At 41.8% G+C, this 20,370-nt stretch overlaps 3 protein-coding genes across 3 annotated transcripts; all 3 read right to left on the bottom strand.

Moving 5' to 3' along the window:
* Window positions 1-4,132: 4,132 nt before the first annotated feature.
* LOC145510917 (protocadherin alpha-13-like) lies at window positions 4,133-10,402 on the bottom strand. The gene is made up of 2 exons (XM_081503096.1): window positions 9,544-10,402; window positions 4,133-7,173 (listed from the first exon to the last, which is right to left on the bottom strand). Exon 2 carries the CDS (start codon window positions 6,608-6,610, stop codon window positions 4,133-4,135), a length of 2,478 nt encoding a protein of 825 aa, XP_081359222.1. The 5' UTR covers window positions 6,611-7,173; window positions 9,544-10,402.
* On the bottom strand, window positions 8,468-11,910 carry LOC145510274 (protocadherin alpha-12-like). Its single transcript, XM_081501060.1, has one exon. It carries the CDS (start codon window positions 11,908-11,910, stop codon window positions 9,532-9,534), a length of 2,379 nt encoding a protein of 792 aa, XP_081357186.1. The 3' UTR covers window positions 8,468-9,531.
* A 3,347-nt stretch (window positions 11,911-15,257) lies between these two features.
* Window positions 15,258-19,552, bottom strand: PCDHA11 (protocadherin alpha 11). Its single transcript, XM_081503095.1, has one exon. The coding sequence runs from the start codon at window positions 17,757-17,759 to the stop codon at window positions 15,258-15,260; it is 2,502 nt and encodes an 833-aa protein (XP_081359221.1). The 5' UTR covers window positions 17,760-19,552.
* Window positions 19,553-20,370: the final 818 nt, after the last annotated feature.

Below are 20,370 nucleotides of genomic sequence, written 5' to 3'. Positions count from 1 at the left end.
GACAAATTATAATAAAACTGTATAAAATCAAAGAATAAAAGAGAATTTTTAAAGCAACAAGAAAAAAAATTTATCTTATACAAGACAACTCTCATAAGGCTATCAGCAGATATTGCAGCAGAAGCATTGTATGCCAGGAAAGAATGGGAGGATATATTCAAAGAGCTAAAAGAAAAAATGACAACCATGAAAACTTTACCCTACAAAGCTGACCCTCAGAAATGAAGATGAGATAAAGACTTTCCCAAACAAACAAAAGCTGAGGGAGTTCATCACCTACTATTAGATGTGCCTTATAAGAAATGCTGAAAGAAGTTCTTCAAACTGAAATGAAAGGCAGCTAACTAATAACATGAAACCATATGAAAATACACGATACACTGGTAAAGGTAAGTATATAGTCAGACTCAGAATAATCTAATACTGTAATATGATGGTGTGATAACCATTTAACTCTAGTATAAGGGTTATAAAACAAAGGTGTTAAAAATAAATATAGCTACAATAATTTGTTTATGGCACAGAATATAAAAAAGATGTCAATTATGGCAACAGAAACATAAAGTAAGTGGAGAGGAAAAAGAGTAGAGTTTTTTTATATGATCAAAGTTATCAGCTTAAAATAAACTGTTTTATCTGTAAGATATTTCAAGTAAGCCACAGGGTAACTACAAAACAAACAAAATACTACAGTATACACATACACACAAGATAAAAGGGAATCAAAGTATACCCCAATGGAAAATCATCAGTTCACAAAAGAAGATAGCAAGAGAGGAAGAAAAGAACAAAGGAGCAATAAAACAACCAGAAAACAATGAACAAGATGGCAATAGTAAGTTTTTACTTATCAAGAATTACTTTATTTATTTTTTTAATAAATTGATTTATTTTAGTTGGGGGCTAATTACTTTACAATATTGTAATAGTTTTTGCCATACATTGACATGAATCAGCCATGGGTTTACATGTGTTCCCCTTCCTGGACCCCCCACCCACCTCCCTCCCCATCCCATCCCTCTGGGTCATCCCATTGCCCCGGCCCTGAGCCCTTGTCTCATGCGTCGAACATGGAATGGTGTTCTGTTTCACATACGATAATATACATGTTTCAATGCTATTCTCCCAAAACGTTCCACCCTCACCTTCTCCCTCAGAGTCCATAAAATTGTTCTATGCATCTTTGTCTCTTATTCTGTCTCGCATATAGGGTTATCGTTACCATCTTTCAAATTCCATATATATGCATTAGTATACTGTATTGTTGTTTTTCTTTCTGGCTTACTTCACTCTGTATAATGGGCTCCAGTTTCATCCATCTCAGTAGAACCGATTCAAATGTATTTTTTTAATGGCTGAGTAATATTCCATTGTGTATATAGAATTACTTTAAATGTAAGTGGATTAAATTATCCAAAGGGCACAGAATGGCTGAAAATGTTAAAAAAAAAAAAAAAAGACACAACTACAAGCTGTGTCCAAAACATTCACTTCAGCTAATACACAGGCTCAAAGTGCAGATATGGGAAAAGACATTCCATGAAAATGGAAACCAAAAGAGAGGGCAGAGTTAACTATACTTATGCCAGACAAAATCAACTTTAAGTAGAAAACTGTAACAAAAGACAAAAAAGGTCACTAAAACTGATAAAATGGTCATGTCATCAAGAAGATAAAACAATCATAAATACATATGTACCTAACATCAGAGCACATAAATATAAAAACAAATACTAGCAGATCTGAAGAAGTGACGGGAATGATAGACAACATTACAATATCCACTTTCATCAATGGATGGATTATCCAGAAAGAAAATCAATGAAAAAACATTGAACTTGAACTATACTTTATATCCAGTGTACCTAACAGATATACATGTAGAACATTCCATCCAAGGGCAGCAGAATATACGTTCTTCTCAAGCACACATGGCACATTCTCCAGGATAGATCAGATATTAGATCCAAATCAAGGGTAAGCAAATTTTAAAAGACTGAAATTATATGAATTATCTTTTCCAACCACAATGGTTAAATATGTGGAAATTAAACAACACATTCCTGGAAACCAATGGATCAAAGATGAAATCAAAGGAAAATTCAAAAATATCTTGAAACAAGCGAACAGGAAAACACAACATATCAAAACTTATGAGGTGGGCTTCCCTGGTAGCTCAGTTGTAAAGAATCGATGTGCCAATACAGGAGATTAGGGTTCAATCCTTGATCTGGAAAGATCCCACAAGCTGCAGAGCAACTAAAGCCCCTGCACCACAACTACTGAAGCTACTGAAGCCACCATGCCTAGAGCCCATGCTCCACAACAGGAGAAGCCATCACAATCAGAAGCCAACATGCAACAAAGACCCAACACAGCCCAAAATAAATAAATAAATAAATAAAATCATATTTTTAAAAAACTTATGAAATACAGCAAAAGCAATGCTAAGAGGGAGGTTTATTGTAATAAATGCCTACATTAAGAAAAAATGATCTCACTTATGCGGAATCTAACAAACTCATAGATATAGAGAACAAATTAGTGGTTGCCAGATGCAAGGGGTGGGTGCAATGCGTGAAGGTGGTCAAAAAGGACAAACTGATAGTTATAAAATAAATAAGTCCTAGTGATATAATGCACAGTATGGTGATAATAGCTAATAATGCTGTATTATATATTTGAAAGATGCTAAAGAAAGGATCTTAAAGGTTCTCATTGAAGAAAAAACTTTTGTAACTATGTATAGTGATGAATGCTAACGAGATTTATTGTGGTGATCATTTCACAATATACACAAATATTGAATCACCACATTGTACATCTGAAACTAATAGCATTTATACTTCAAATTTTAATTAAATTAAATTTAAATGTTTTAAATGAATTTAATTAATGAATGTTCATATAAAACTTGGGAAGATATCCCTAAATAAACTTAAGACACTTTAAAATCCATAACAGGAAACAGATAAATTTTAAAAATACTTTTATATGGCAAAATATACCCTAAACAAATCAATATATAGGAGGAAAAATATCTGTGATATAGATAGGAGATAAAAGCTAATTATTGACAGAGAACTTTCCCAAATTGAAAAGCAACCAAAAAATTTAACTGACAAATCAATGAAAACCAAATGCCTATGACATTATGCTCAAAGCTATACAGAAATTAAAATTAAAGTAACAAAGATACCGTTTTATACATATCACATTGGCAGAATGTAAGACTTCTATTGCTTTTAAAGATAAAAGGGAGAGTGCTCAAACTTGTTGGTGGAGATAAAAAGAAATTCAAAATTTTGGGAAAGTAATCTAGAAACATACATTTAAATTAAAATTACTCATACTCTTAGATTCATCAATATCTGAAAATGAATTTTATACAAATAAAGGCACAAATATTTTAGGAATATGTAAAATGATATTACAGCATGGTTTATGAGGGCAAAAAAAATACAAAGTACTCATCAACTGGTGAATAACTGATAAATGATATGTGATATCATATAAATGGTACATCCACACTATAGAGTACTACACAGCTATTAAATGAATCAGGGATTTCCACAAAGTACTGGTGACTGTGAAATGTAAAATGCAGTATCTATGCTAACGAAATTTCCAAAAGAAACATTAACAGAAACCCACCAGGTGTATGCGTGTATATGAATAATTATGTAACTGCAAATAAAAATGTTAAAGAAAATCATAAGATTTTTCAGATTGGATACAGACAGGGGAATGGTGATGCGCCAGAGGAAAATAATGAGGAAACAAACAAAAAAGATTCTTTACGAAGTAAGAAAAATGCACCTTTAAAAAAAACTTTATGTAAAAACTTATGGCCCCATTCACAACAAAATCTGTATGTGGGTATATCTATAAATTTTAAAGACACAGATTTAAAAATGTTTAATTATGGTTTTCTAGATACTTAAGTACTCACAATGTGGAGTTTCTTGAAAAATGCTTATGTAGACAATAAATATTTTTAAACTATCAAGAATTCAACAAAAGCAAATAACTAGCATTACGACCAATACTATGGTTTTTTACTAATCCTTAATTTGAAGATTAATGGAACTCATGTCAGTAACATTCATTAAACACCATAATGACGACCAAATTAAAGAATGACCTTAAAACTGAGATTGAAGAATCTTAAAAAACTGTGATGATGGCTAAAACAGAAAGAAAATTTAAAATATGACCTCACCTTTTTCAACTGCTCTAATTCTGCTTCTATTTCACCTGGTCCCTCTGCAGAACAAGGAGGAAGACTGGGGCTGAAGGCCATGAGATCGGTCTTGGGCGGCCCCTCGCCAGAGCACACCCTCTGTCGCCTCTCCTTCGAGTAAGACCAGCTCCCCCCCGCGCTGGAGCACACCAGCCTGGGCTTCACGGGCCCGCACACGCCCTCACTGGGCGGCGCCGAGCACCGCAGCACCGTGTACAGCAGCAGCGTGAGCACCAACAGGCTGGACACCGCGCAAATGGCGATGATCAGGTACACGTTCACATCCACTAACGCCGTCTCTGCGCCAGCTGCACCAGACAACGCCCGCGAAGAGGCCTTGGGCGCCTGGCCGCTGTCCTCCAGCGACAGCAGCACGGTGGCCGTGGCCGTCAGCGCCGGCTCGCCGTGGTCCTTCACCAGCACCAGCAGGCGCTGGCGCGGCGCGTCCGCCTCGTCCAGGGCGCGCGTCGTGCTGATCTCGCCGGTGTACAGCCCCACGCGGAACGGGCTGCGCGCGCCGCCCGCCGCCGGCTGCAGCTCGTACGACAGCCACGCGTTGTAGCCCGAGTCCGCGTCCACCGCGCGCACCTTCGCCACCACGTGGCCCGCGCCCACGGACCTCGACACCACCTGGCTCAGCGCGCTGGGTCCTCCGCCAGGCCCGGGCGGCAGCAGCGCAGGCGCGTTGTCGTTCTCGTCCAGCACGAACACCTGCAGCGTCACGTTGCTGCCCAGGGGCGGCACGCCCGCGTCGCGCGCGCTCACCTGGAACTGCAGCAGCTCCAGCTCCTCGTGGTCCAGCGGCTGCAGCGCGTACACCTTGCCGCTCTCCGCGTGCACCGACACGTAGCTCGACAGCGCACGCTCGCCCACCCGCCGCTCCACCAGCGAGTAGGACACCAGCGCGTTCTCCTGCGCGTCCGCGTCTCGCGCCGACACGGTGAAGATGTGGCAGCCGGGCGGGTTGTTCTCCTTCACGAACACCGTGTACTCGGGCTGTGGGAACGCGGGCGCATTGTCGTTCACGTCGGCCACCTCCACGGACAAGCTGGCTGTGGCCGACAGCGAAGGCGAGCCCCCATCCCTCGCAGTCACCACCACCTCATAATTCGCCACGCTCTCGCGGTTCAAGGGGTTGTCCAGCACTAGTGAATAGTAATTCTTGAAGGTGGACACCAACTTGAATGGGTTATGGGGCATCAGGGAGCAGGTCACCTGCCCGTTGGCGCCGGAATCACGGTCGGACACGCTGATCAAGGCGATGACAGTGCCCACCTGAGCGTCCTCTCGCACCGGAAGAGCCAAAGAAGTGATGGTAACTTCTGGAACATTGTCATTTATATCTACTATTTCCACCAAAATGGTACAATGACCCGCCATTGGAATATTCCCCTTGTCAATCGCTTCCACGGATATTTCATACAATTTATTTTCTTCGAAATCCAATTTACCTTTTGTCCTAATTTCTCCGCTGTCGGGATTTATGTAAAACGCATATAATATTGCAGATGATACAGGTCTTCTAAATGAGTAGGTTATGTCTGCATTTGTACCATCATCAGGGTCTGTGGCATTTAGTTTGATCACTAATGAGCCATTAAATGAGTTCTCTAACATTCTCACTTTATAAATTAATTGGTCAAATTCTGGTGCGTTGTCATTCACATCCAGGATTGTAATCAGCAGCTGAACTGTGCTGGTCAACTCGGGTTTACCTCCATCACTAGCTGTCAATAATAAACTATGTTCCTGAATTTCCTCTCTGTCCAGTGATTTCCTTAACACAAGTGATAACGAAGACGTTTGTTTACGACTGTTTTGTGTGTCCAACGTGAAATAATCGTTGGGATGGACTCGGTACGTCAAGGCGGAGTTTACTCCAATATCTGCATCAGATGCGCCATCTAGCGGGAACCGAGTTTCCGGAGGTCTAGATTCAGCAATGATTATTCTTTTTTCACTTTCTGGGAACACAGGCGGGTTGTCGTTAATATCTGTAATTTCCACCTCCACATGGAACACCTGCAGCGGCCGGTCCACGATCACCTCCAGGTGGATGCTGCACTCCCCGCTCCGCCCGCACAGCTCCTCCCGGTCGATCCGAGAATTCACAAACAAAATGCCATTCTGTAGATTTACCTCCAGAAGGTCCGCGCGGCCTTTGGATGCCACCCGGAACTGGCGGGGCACCAGCTCCGCCAGCTCCAGTCCCAGGTCCTGAGCGATGCGGCCCACGAAGGTGCCGTGTTTGGCCTCCTCGGGAACCGAGTAATGGACCTGGCCGCTCCCCGACTCCCAGGCTGCGAGGAGCAGAAGCGAGAGCAGCAAAAGCCGAGCTCCTGGGCCTTCTCTCCAGGAAAACAGCATGGTACACTCAAAAGCCTTCAGAGATATCTGAAGTCTATAGGCTACCTTACTTCAAATGCCCCTCAAGGTCTAATTTTACGGCCTTCTATTGCCGGACGATTCGCGGAGGTTTTCCACTATCTGTCCAATTTTCTCCAAGAAGGAAGGAGCGGAGGCGCTTTCTTCGCGGAATTGTTTTCAGTGAAGAGCGACACCATGCGCATGAATGTGTAAGTGTGATAACGACTCAGTTCATAATAGGGGTTTGTTTTTTTCCTTCTTGCATTTCATGACATTTTTCACTGCAACTACGTATTGGAAGATTAAATGTTTTTTCTCTCCAGCAACAGTAAATCACTGTATTCTGTTCAGCATTGGCTTATAGTTTAAATCGGTTGATGAGTTCCATCTTTCCACAAAAACATTTTTGCATGTGTAAAACGTGGTGAAGAATTTGTAAAAAGAGGTAGTAGTCCACATTCGCTTTTGGAAATCAGACTCTAGTTCTTCATAGCTTTGTAGGTTTTGGTGGGACTGTCCTTTTCCTGTAATATTTTTGAGACCTACTCACACAACTCCCTTGACTCCAAACAGAAACAACGAATCATATAAGAATGAAATAAATGAACATGGAAAATTCGGTAATTGATATACCAGATTTTAAATAAATACAATATTTTTAAGTTCCCCGAAACATGACTGTGAATTTGGATAAAATATTTGTATTGGAAGAAAATACCCATCAATGTAAATATGAGTTTGTATGTGAGTGTGTATGTACATAAACACACAATATTGACCATTTAGATATAACAATACTTTGAAGCCCTGGATTTTCTTTCTATAAAACATGCCAAGAACTAGTATCTCATGTATTTGTTAAAAATGAAATTACTACCAGTAGGTTAAACTTCCCTTTTCTTTCTCCCTATCTTATACCATTACTGGGGAATTTCCTACTAGCATTTAAGTTGACTCTGATATTCCAAGTAACAACAAGTAGATACAGATGTTAACACACCTCTAGCAAGGAAGAAAGGGAGGGAATCTTACTTTTATCTTTACCAAGTCACCAAGTTCCATGCCAATAGGGCTAGGAAAGAAAGAGTATAGCTCCATAACTCTCTTGCCTGTTTTGTGCCCAACTCTGCAGGAAATAAGAGTTGGGTTCATTTCTGAACCTTTGCTCCCCTCTGAAAATGTGAGTATTTGATATTCTCTCGCCATCATTCTCCTCATTGCTCTATTACTTTTATTAACACACCTTTACTTTTATAATGGGAATAGTTTCTTGATTGTAATTGTTCTTGTCTATCAGGCCCTACCTTGTCTTTTTTACCTCTCCACCTAACCTAGACTACACAGTCAACCATTTAAAACACGCCTTTCCAATAGTTCAGGAGTTTGCTATTGACATGTACACACTGCAATATTTAAACTGGATAACCAACAAGAACCTAATGCACAGCTCAGGGAATTCCGCTCAATATTATGTGGCAGCCTGGATGGGAGGGGAGTTTGGGGGGGGGAAAGGATACATGTGTATGTATAACTGAATCCCTTTGCTGTCTACCCGAAACTATCGCAACATTGTTTATTGGCTATACTCCAACACAAATTAAAAGTTTAAAAAATAAAATAAAACATTCCCTTTCAGATACCCTATAGGTACATATCTTCTTATATCACCCCTCCTTAACGTTTTCTTTAGCTTTCAATACACAGCCTAACTATTCATTTTCTCCATGTTTTCTATTGAACTCCTCAGTTCATTAGCCACTTAACATAACTATATTCTCTACAAGTTTATGCTCACCTTTACCTCAATTGACCCCTCAAGTGAATTCATAATTCCTGCCCATAGAGATTCTTCCATACTTTCTTCTTTTTTCTCGAATTCCCAACCTCATCCAACCATGAGGTTCTCAGATGACTTACCCAGAAAGATAAGTCATCAAATACAAACTCAATGGCTCTCTTCTTATGTTGACATTTCTCTTTATATTCTCTATTATTCATTCACTACTAAGGAAAAATTGTGCCACTTTTAAGACCAACCCTACTGTCTTAATTTTTTTCTCTATTCTCATTCATATTTTTCATCTTCATCTTCATTCCTTCTCTGCCTGTCTGATTTTCAGTATCTCCCTCTTTACTTACTTCTTTCCCTCACACTAAAAAACACTCTGGAAAGGCTTTGTGTGGAAGAAAATTACAAGATGTAAAACACACTTTTAGAAGATTCACAGTACTGTAGCCAGTCACAATGGAAAGAAAGAAGGTACTCCATGGGAGCAATAACATAAATTACTCATTTTAGAATTGATAACAATTTTTATTATTGTTATAATACTTGAGAGTGGATTGTACTGCAACTAGATTGGTGATCAAGAAGACTATTTTACAAGTCTACGCATGTAAAGAGCAGTAAAGGAATCTAGTTTATGATATCTGGGAACTCTCTACACTAACCTTGCAAATTTCATTTAATTATGAAATTGAGTACAAATTAAAAATAAATTTATCAGAACTTAGACAGTTTTTACTCAAATGTACTTATTCTTTCAAGGCTAGAAATTCATAGATAATATGAAAAATTATAGAGCCAGGGAACTAAACCTGGTTATCCATGGCCTCCATTTTATCATCTCCAAATAATTAATGCTTGAAATGCTGAAAATAATTGGAAAAGATAAATTGGAATGCTGGGAAAGATTGAAGGCAGAATGAGAAGGGGACCACAGAGAATGAAATGGTTGGATGGCATCACGGACTCAATGGGCATAAGTTTGAGCAAGCTCTGGGAGCTGGTGATGGACAGGAAAGCCTGGCATCCATGGGGTCGACAAGAGTTGGACTGGACTGAACTGAACTGAATGCTTGAAAATTTGGGCTAATACATGAAAACTACAAAATGACTAACATACTTAAATGATATCAAGTCAAGAACTTACTTCACTGGGAGGATTTAAACAATCTTCTCCAGAAGCTGGAAGACAGGGACTGAAGGCAATGAGGTCGGTCTTGGACGGCCCCTCCCCAGAGCACACCCTCTGTCGTCTCTCCTGCGAGTAAGACCAGCTCCCCACCGCGCTGGAGCACACCAGCCTGGGCTTCACGGGCCCGCACGCACCCTCGCTGGGCGGCGCCGAGCACCGCAGCGCCATGTACAGCAGCAGCGTGAGCACCAACAGGCTGGACACCGCGCAGATAGCGATGATTAGGTACACGTTCACATCCACTAACGCCGTCTCTGCGCCAGCTGCACCAGACAACGCCCGCGAAGAGGCCTTGGGCGCCTGGCCGCTGTCCTCCAGCGACAGCAGCACGGTGGCCGTGGCCGTCAGCGCCGGCTCGCCGTGGTCCTTCACCAGCACCAGCAGGCGCTGGCGCGGCGCGTCCGCCTCGTCCAGGGCGCGCGTCGTGCTGATCTCGCCGGTGTACAGCCCCACGCGGAACGGGCTGCGCGCGCCGCCCGCCGCCGGCTGCAGCTCGTACGACAGCCACGCGTTGTAGCCCGAGTCCGCGTCCACCGCGCGCACCTTCGCCACCACGTGGCCCGCGCCCACGGACCTCGACACCACCTGGCTCAGCGCGCTGGGTCCTCCGCCAGGCCCGGGCGGCAGCAGCGCAGGCGCGTTGTCGTTCTCGTCCAGCACGAACACCTGCAGCGTCACGTTGCTGCCTAGGGGCGGCACGCCCGCGTCGCGCGCGCTCACCTGGAACTGCAGCAGCTCCAGCTCCTCGTGGTCCAGCGGCTGCAGCGCGTACACCTTGCCGCTCTCCGCGTGCACCGACACGTAGCTCGACAGCGCGCGCTCGCCCACCCGCCGCTCCACCAGCGAGTAGGACACCAGCGCATTCTCCTGCTCGTCCGAGTCTCGCGCCGACACGGTGAAGATGTGGCAGCCGGGCGGGTTGTTCTCCTTCACGAACACGGTGTACTCGGGCTGCGCGAACGCGGGCGCATTGTCGTTCACGTCGGCCACCTCCACGGACACGCTGGCCATGGCCGACAGAGAAGGTGACCCGCCATCCCTCGCTGTCACCACTACCTCATAGTTCGACGCACTTTCGCGGTCCAGGGAGCTGTCCAGCACTAGCGAATAGTAATTCTTGAAGGTGGACACCAGCTTGAAGGGGACATGGTGTGGTGTGAGTGAGCAGGTCACCTGCCCATTGGCGCCGGTGTCACAGTCGGACACGCTGATCAAGGCAATGACAGTGCCCACCTGAGCGTCCTCCCGCACTGGGAGCAACAGCGAAGTGATCATTACCTCAGGGGTATTGTCATTCAGGTCAAGAACTTCCACCAGCACCGTGCAATGACCAGCCATGGGCGGAATCCCTTTATCAATGGCGTTAACTTGGATTTCATACTCATTATTCTCTTCAAAATCCAGTTTCCCGTAAATTCTAATTTCACCTGTTTCTGGATTTATTAAAAACATACATTTCTCACTCAGTGGCAGAATCATTCTGATTTCATAGGAAATTTCTCTGTTTGGTCCTTTGTCTAGATCAGAAGCGTTTAGTTGAATGACTCTGGTGCCGTTTGGGACATTTTCAAACAGCACCACTTTATAGCCAGGCTTATCAAACTCAGGAGCATTGTCATTAACATCCAGGATGGTTATCTGAATCTGAACAGATCCTGTTAGCTGGGGTTTACCGCCATCCAGAGCGGTCAACAACATGTTAAGTTCTGGTATTTCTTCTCTATCCAATGACTTCCGAAGAATGAGTTCAGGCAATATACTTTTGTCGGTTTTCGTTTTTAGTTTAAGAGTAAAATACTCATTTAGACTTAACCTATAGGTCAGAAGAGAGTTTAGGCCGATATCCACATCAGAAGCGCCCTCTAGAGGAAAACGAGACTCCAAAGGAGCAGATTCAGAAATAAGTACCTTTTGTTCTCCTTTGAATACTGGCGGGTTGTCGTTAATGTCCTTCACCTCCACCTCCACATGGAACACCTGCAGCGGCCGGTCCACGATCACCTCCAGGTGGATGCTGCACTCCGCGCTCCGCCCGCACAGCTCCTCCCGGTCGATCCGAGAATTCACAAACAAAATGCCATTCTGCAGATTTACCTCCAGAAGGTCCGCGCGGCCTTTGGATGCCACCCGGAACAGGCGGGGCACCAGCTCCGCCAGCTCCAGTCCCAGGTCCTGAGCGATGCGGCCCACGAAGGTGCCGTGTTTGGCCTCCTCGGGAACCGAGTAATGGACCTGGCCGCTCCCCGACTCCCAGGCTGCGAGGAGCAAAATCGAGAGTAGCAGGCGCCGAGCTTCGAAGCCTCCTCGCCAAGAAAACACCATTGCAGATAAAGGGATCTCTGAGGTGAGACTGTCAGTTTTAAGGGATAGCTCGCCTGCCAACATTCATGACCAGTCTCCCCTTCTGTAAGTATATCTTCAGTCAATTTTACCCAGCTTTCCGGTCAATATGGAGTCTATCCTATTATGTGGATCGTTGAAATCTGGACTTGGAGACAGTTTTCCCTTTTCACCTTTTGAGTATACAGCGACATCATGTGACTGATTATGTAAGTACAAGAAAGATCCTGAGGTTCTTTTTGGTTTAGCCCATCTTGGTTCACTTGAAATTTGTTTCAACTTTTTGCATAGTTTCATGGATCATTTGCAAATACCTATTTATTTAATATATATAATATTCTTAACAAAGCAGAAATACTTCTGTTATACTTCAGTTTTTAAAATAATTCTGCTTCAAAGTCTATCATAAAATAATCATTGAAATGAGGCATGTCAGAAGTTACTCGTTAGTTAGCTATCATGGAAAATAAAATGAAGAATAATATACATCAACCCTGCCGTTGGGGTTCCCAGGTGACAAACTGGTAAAGAATCCATCTGTCAGTGCAGGAGATGCAAGATACTTGGGTTTGATCCCTGGGCAGGGAAGATGCCCTGGAGTAGGAAATGGCAACCTACTCCAGTATTCTTGCTTGGAAAATTTCATGGATGGAGGAATCTGGTGGGCTACAGAGCACAGGGTCGCAAAGAGTCGGACATAACTGAGGACATGGCCCCTGCCCTTATATTGCTTACGATTCACATTCATAATGATTTTCATCCTTCACAAGCACTTCATTCTAAGTCTTTATGAGAAAGCCAAGAATTTCCTTGTCTAGTAAAGGAGAAAATATTTCATTCATATAAATTATTTTATTCATAAATATGGCCAACATTAGAATTCATCATAAATATGGAAGATGTTATTTTTGGTTCCTTGATGCTCAAATGTGATGACTTTTCATACAGCTGCTCTCATTCTTATAATATGTTGAAAAATGAATTGTGGGTGCAGACTCTGGAATACTTTACTCTAGCAGGAGTAAAGCATTTTCATGTAAAATGTTGAGTCAAAACCTCCAAATTTCATGGTATTCTGAAGTGGTAGTAGAGCATTAATCTGAAAAAGATCTCATGAAATGTTTTGGAGCCCAACCTCATCAACTAAAGTCAAAAGAATATGAACTTCATAATGACCATTTTGTTTCCTCTATATCTTTCCTTCCAGGCCAGTTAGTAGTTATATAAAATAAGCTTCTCTTCAGAGGACCACAATGGTGACTATGATTCAAGGGAGAATCAAAATATTTCTCATAATTTTATTCAATAATTCAAGCCTAGCTTTAAGGGAAAACAAAACACAGATAAGATCCTACAGCTAGTTGTAAAAAAAAAAAAGTAAGCATATTATTTAGAAGCTCATTTAAATTTAAATCAAAATCTTTAAACCAATAATTTCTCACCATTCTTTTAACACATAATAAAGGAAACTGAGAACTGAAATTTTGAAAGAGCCAGAAAATAATAACCAAGAATGATTCAAAAAAAAAAAAAAAGAATGATTCTATAAGTATAAAATAACTTAAATCAACTACCACACTCTGAATTAATGAAACACGTATTTGAATTTTGATGCTATGGGACTATTCAAACTGTCTATCACCATCAAGCTTATTCATTTTATATCTTCCATTTTCAAAAATGTCAGTGTACCATAATTCACAAGGAACCTTATTGTAATGTATTCAGGAGACCCAATGCATCCTCACTCACTGTTAGACCTAATTAAGTAATTAAACAGAAAAATCCAAAGTTAGGTCAATACTTAAACAATCAAACTACAAAATAGAATGAAATAACAATTTTGCCTTCTAGAATGTAATCCTGAAATTTAAATTAAGTATAAAAGACACTAAAATTGTAGAAATTAACCCATATAACTTGGAATTATCTAAAATGTGTATTGATTACTTATATATTATGCAATAGTAACAATCTGCAAAATTTTAACCTGTACTTAAAACATTTCAATATGTTTTATATTAAATTAAAATGATGTTGAGTCATTCCAAGAAGTTAATTTGGAAATGGGTAATAATATGTGCCCTACCTAACATTCACATTTATTTATATTTATGAACTTTCATAAATGATATGATTAATTACTTTTGAGCCTGAAATATTTTATGTTTTAATCTTATTGCCTAATTTCGAATAAAGAATGTTTTTAGACAATTAATATTGAGATACAAAGTTTCATAAACAGAGGACCAAGGATGAGCTTCAGCATGGAGTCCTTGACTATTATTCCAAGTGGTTTGCGAGTAATTTTAAAGGGAGGATGACTTTCATCAGCTTCTCAAAAGAGGTCAGCAATTCTACCATCCTACATGTGGCTAAGAACCACTGAATTAGAAGGATGACCTAGAGGCAAATAATTTTTGCTAAAATCTTCAGATGTGGTTAACTACATGGAAAGAAACTTTTACAAACACCAGCAATAAAGCACTTAAAGATAGGAAATTTAAAATGAAAGAAATTGATAAATGTCAATAGGCTTCACATTGATAGAATTAACTTTTTCTGTTTAGATAAATCAAGAAACTTTGGAAATAATGCCCACTAGTATATATTGCAGATGTTCTAAGCCTATATGCATGCCTTTAGCAAGTTTGAATGACTTGATTGAGGAATATTAATAACCTTATTTGCCTAGTTACTCTGGCAGCATAAACCTGGGAGCTTTGTTTCACTACGTAGTAGATAAATCTCTCCCCATTTCACAGAACAAAATTAAAAATGGACAGAAATTTTAGTTATATTATTTCAATGAAATAAGCACACTAGGACAAAAGGCTGCATTCTTTTACCACAAACATATGAAAACAGGTTTTATCTTACTGGTAGAGGAAAGACTGAGGATTATTTAATGGACAACAGATGTATGATGAATGTTCAAAACAAAAAAAAAAGAAAGAAAAGAAAATCCTTTCAGAACTAATTGACAGTGATAAATTTTTGATACAAGCCTGAAGTGATGAAAGTTATTGATCAAATAATGTGAAAATATCAAAACTAAAGCTTGTTTAAAAAAGCAAAGAGGATGAGTAAAATTTTAAAACTCCATAGTGATTATCTACATTAATTAGGATTAGAGATGACGAAGTGATTTGAGTAGATGAGTTGAAAATAAGAAATTATTTCTAATAAAGTGATGACAAAAACGTCATTCTTGCATTTTTTTTAAAACATGTTCTAACAAAACATTAGGAGAAATAGGATATTTACTGACTAAAAAGCCTAATACTTTATATGATTAAAATTGGATATGTGTATCATTTGGCATTTCGCTACCGTTTTTTAAAACGATACTCGAAGTATAAGACATCCATGAAATAAACTGGATTTTTTAAACAATTAACATAAATTTCAAGAAGAGGAAAAGGATCTATAGAACTCACCAGACAAGAATGATTTGATCCTGCTTCCTGCCTTTCTTCTCCGACTTCTCTATCCAGACCCGGAGGTAGGCTAGGACTGAAGGCCATGAGGTCGGTCTTGGGCGGCCCCTCCCCAGAGCACACCCTCTGTCGCCTCTCCTGCGAGTAAGACCAGCTCTCCACCGCGCTGGAGCACACCAGCCTGGGTTTCACTGGCCCGCAAGCGCCCTCGCCGGGCGGCGCCGAGCACCGCAGCGCCGTGTACAGCAGCAGCGTGAGCACCAACAGGCTGGACACCGCGCAGATGGCGATGATCAGGTACACGTTCACATCCACTAACGCCGTCTCTGCGCCAGCTGCACCAGACAACGCCCGCGAAGAGGCCTTGGGCGCCTGGCCGCTGTCCTCCAGCGACAGCAGCACGGTGGCCGTGGCCGTCAGCGCCGGCTCACCGTGGTCCTTCACCAGCACCAGCAGGCGCTGGCGCGGCGCGTCCGCCTCGTCCGGGGCGCGCGTCGTGCTGATCTCGCCGGTGTACAGCCCCACGCGGAACGGGCTGCGCGCGCCACCCGCCGGCGGCTGCAGCTCGTACGACAGCCACGCGTTGTAACCCGAGTCCGCGTCCACCGCGCGCACCTTCGCCACCACGTGGCCCGCGTCCACGGACCTCGACACCACCTGGCTCAGCGCGCTGGGTCCTCCGCCAGGCCCGGGCGGCAGCAGCGCAGGCGCGTTGTCGTTCTCGTCCAGCACGAACACCTGCAGCGTCACGTTGCTGCCCAGGGGCGGCACGCCCGCGTCGCGCGCGCTCACCTGGAACTGCAGCAGCTCCAGCTCCTCGTGGTCCAGCGGCTGCAGCGCGTACACCTTGCCGCTCTCCGCGTGCACCGACACGTAGCTCGACAGCGCGCGCTCGCCCACCCGCCGCTCCACCAGCGAGTAGGACACCAGCGCATTCTCCTGCTCGTCCGCGTCTCGCGCCGACACGGTGAAGATGTGGCAGCCGGGCGGGTTGTTCTCCTTCACGAACACGGTGTACTCGGGCTGCGCGAACGCGGGCGCGTTGTCGTTCACGTCGGCCACCTCCACGGACACGCTGGCTGTGGCCGACAGCGAAGGCGAGCCCCCGTCCCGCGCTGTCACCACCAACTTATAGACAGACACACTCTCACGGTCCAGGGTGCTGTCCAGCACTAGTGAATAATAGTTCTTGAACGTGGACACGATCTTGAAGGGGACGTTGGGCGTTAGAAAGCAGATTACCTGACCATTGGTACCAGAGTCTTGATCAGATACACTGATAAGCGCAATGACAGTGCTTGGCTGAGTGTCCTCTCGTACTGGTAGAGACAAGGAAGTGACAGTGATTTCAGGGGCGTTGTCATTGGCATCTAAGATTTCAACCCAGACTGTACAATGACCTGCCATTGGGGGATTCCCTTTATCTGTGGCCTGTACTTCAATTTCATAAAACTTGTTTTCTTCATAGTCTAAAGTCCCATTGACCTTCACTTCTCCGTTATTTTCATCTAGTGTAAATAAAGGTTTTCCAGTGGGCTTAACTGATATCAAGGAGTATGTTACCTCCCCATTGACTCCTTCATCTTGATCTGTGGCATTTAACTGTATCACAAGAGTTTCTTTAGCTGCGTTTTCCATCAATCTCACCTTGTATTCTGACTGTTCAAATTCCGGATCATTGTCGTTAATATCCAAGACGCGGACGAAGAGTTGAACAGTGCCAGTGAGCTCCGGTTTCCCTCCATCTGCAGCCGTCAGTAGTAAATTAAATTCCGGAGTTTTCTCTCTGTCTAGAGACTTCTTTAACGTTAGCGACAGTTTTTTAGTCGGCTTACTATTTATTGGTAGTTCTAAAGAAAAGTACTCATTTTTACTTAGTCTGTAGGTCAATTGAGCATTCTCTCCTATATCAGCATCAGAAGCTCCCTCTAGAGGAAACCGAGAATCAGGTTGTTTAGATTCAGAAATCAGCAGCTTTTGTTCTCTGAGAGAGAACACAGGAGGATTGTCGTTAATGTCCTTCACCTCCACCTCCACATGGAACACCTGCAGCGGCCGGTCCACGATCACCTCCAGGTGGATGCTGCACTCCGCGCTCCGCCCGCACAGCTCCTCCCGGTCGATCCGAGAATTCACAAACAAAATGCCATTCTGCAGATTTACCTCCAGAAGATCCCCGCGGCCTCTGGATGCCACCCGGAACAGGCGGGGCACCAGCTCCGCCAGCTCCAGTCCCAGGTCCTGGGCGATGCGGCCCACGAAGGTGCCGTGTTTGGCTTCTTCAGGGACGGAGTAGTGGACCTGGCCGCTCCCTGCCTCCCAAGCTGCGAGGAGCAGAAGCGACAGCAGCAGTCGCCCATTACCCAATCCACTTCTTTGAGTCGCGGACATCTCATATACTGACTTGCAAAATACGATACTTTACACTTACAGTACCATAGACTCCAGTTCCGGGTTAAATATCTTGCTGAATCTTTGAGAAGTTTCAAAGGATCCTTTAACGGTAGCATCCAGCATGACGGAGTCTTTAAATGGGGAGTTCCTGGCAGCTCAGACTAACCCCTGAATGAACTACTTCCTCCAAGTAAAGAGCGACACCTTGTGCCTGAAATTGTGAGTATTGTACCCCACATCCAACCCCACAGAATTTTACTTAAAGAGAAAAAAATAAGTTCACGTGTTTCAAGCTATTTTATCCCCCAAATATTTCCAAAGTGCTTATTTGTGGAACATTCAGATTTTAAGTCATATTGAAATTGATGGTATATGGAAAATGGCATTTTTTTTCTTGATTAACGTCAAACTGAAATGTTTGTTTCTATGTTTGGTTTAGAGTTCTTTTACTTATCTACACGTATACACACACCGAGAGAGAAAGATAGAGAGAGAGATCAATTCTATAAGTAGCCTTATGAAAAAAGAGTCAAACATTTCCTCATATAAAATTGTTTTACTTCTAGTCTCCCTTGTTACTTCAGCTGCTAGGAAACTCAAAGATAAATTTGAAACTTTAATAACAATTCTTTAGTCTTTAAGCCTACATATTGTATTTTTATCTATGTGCACTATGTGTACTTGCTTTATATTTTTCTTTAGTTCTAATGCTTTATTGTTATTTACATTTAATTGTGTTCCTGTTACAAGAAACTTTATATCCAGTAAAGAACAACAAGAAAAACAAAAATGTATTTCAAATTTGGTGATTTAAGACATGAAATTCACAAGAGAAAAGTCTATTGATGTAAATGAAATTTATATTTGGCATATATGATTTCTCATGTAAGCTGCATTGCTAACCATATAATAACAGGTATCAAAATGATTATTTTGTTACTTTATGTAATGGTGTCAATATATGAAAGACTACTTCTTTCATACTGAATTTTTTTACCATTCAATGAAATAAAAATTGCCATGAAAATGTCTCTGCCATATTGGTATTTCCACTCAACAACACTGGCTTTTATATATTTATCAAGACATAGTCATGAAAATAGCTGACCTATTTCTTCTTTAAAAAAATTCTGGGTTTGAGATTGTAAGTTTATCCAAAATAAGGGAAATTATTTTTAAACACTTTGCCTCTAAGTGCCTAATATTGTGCTAAAGAAAACAGAAAATAATCGATTTAACCAAAATCTAAATGACCTTAGTGTTAATGGAAATTCAATTTCATAAAATGTCAACTAGAAAATTGGAACTGATGTGAATTTTCATTGCCTGAAGTTGTAATTTAGTTACATGTCATTTATTGTTTCATATTACTTTGGGATTTGAGGAAGGAAAAAAGGGTACAGTGAAAGCTGAGAGAAGAAAGTGATTCAGGATAAATATCACTCTAGCTTGAGTATTTTGTTGTACAGTTTTGATGGTTCATATCCAATCTAAAAATATTACAGTAAAAAATTGCTAGTATTTTTATGTTAATATTTTATTTTATCTTGAATACACACATATGTTCTATTGTTAATGTTTCATTTATTTCAAGTTTGTTCTTTTCCCAACATTATTATTCTGCTAGAACTGTCTTTAAAGGAAATTTAAAATTCCTTTTTAAAAAACTAACAAAACTCCGCAGCGCCGCGGGAGCCTCGGTCGGCCTCGGATAGCCGGTCCTCCGCCGTCCCCGCCGGCGGGCCGTCGCCCGTGGCGCGCCCCGCTGCGCGTCAAAAAAAAAAAAAAAAAAAAAACTAACAAAACAGACTGATGACTGTTTGTGACACTGAATTCTGTTATGCATCTATTAATAGAAAACAACCAGTCAAATAGGCCTATTTTCAAACTATACCATTAGGCTAGAGAACAGTAGATTTAACATGATATTTGAAGCCTATCAGATTTGGTAGAAGAAAGAAGCAACAGACTTCCAACCACTTCCCCAAAGAAACGGGATTGAGATGTTACATGCAATATGAAATTTTTAAAGGTAGAGAAATAAATATGAGAAAGCTTATCCAAGAGATTATATTACATGTCTAAATTCAAACCAAATGTTACACAAGCATATTAAGTGACATTGGAAGAACACCAAGTCATAAAAGAGTTGGATATATTGTATGAACCAATGTCACATCTTTTGCATTTTGGCTATGATACTTCAGATTTCATCATCTCAACTAGCTCCTATAGAATAGATTATTATATCTTTGAACTCATCTTTGGGGATGGGCCTAAAATCTGGTAATAGGCTGATGCCAAGAAATCGCATCTATATAGTTAACATTGATTTTGTAAGATTGACTGAAAAGACTAAGGAACTTTGACCCTGACCATCTCAAAATCAATCTGCTTAGTCTTAAATTCCAGCTGTATGTCCTGCTAGTCAAGAGTTAGAGTGCATGGTTTAATGTTCTGCCAGTTCTCATCATCCACTAATATTCCATAATAGATCTAGTACTACTATTTATTGAAAACATACAACCAAAAATAAATCATGAAGCCACTCTTGGAAACCAGTAGGTTTTTCAAAATTAATGGATTAGAAGTACCATTCACCATTGTA

The sequence above is a fragment of the Giraffa tippelskirchi genome, chromosome 6 (assembly GCF_054371585.1).
Source record: "Giraffa tippelskirchi isolate mGirTip1 chromosome 6, T2T-mGirTip1v1.2.pri, whole genome shotgun sequence".
NCBI classification, from domain to species: Eukaryota; Metazoa; Chordata; class Mammalia; order Artiodactyla; family Giraffidae; genus Giraffa; species Giraffa tippelskirchi.
This window is presented reverse-complemented; position numbering and strand designations above follow the sequence as displayed.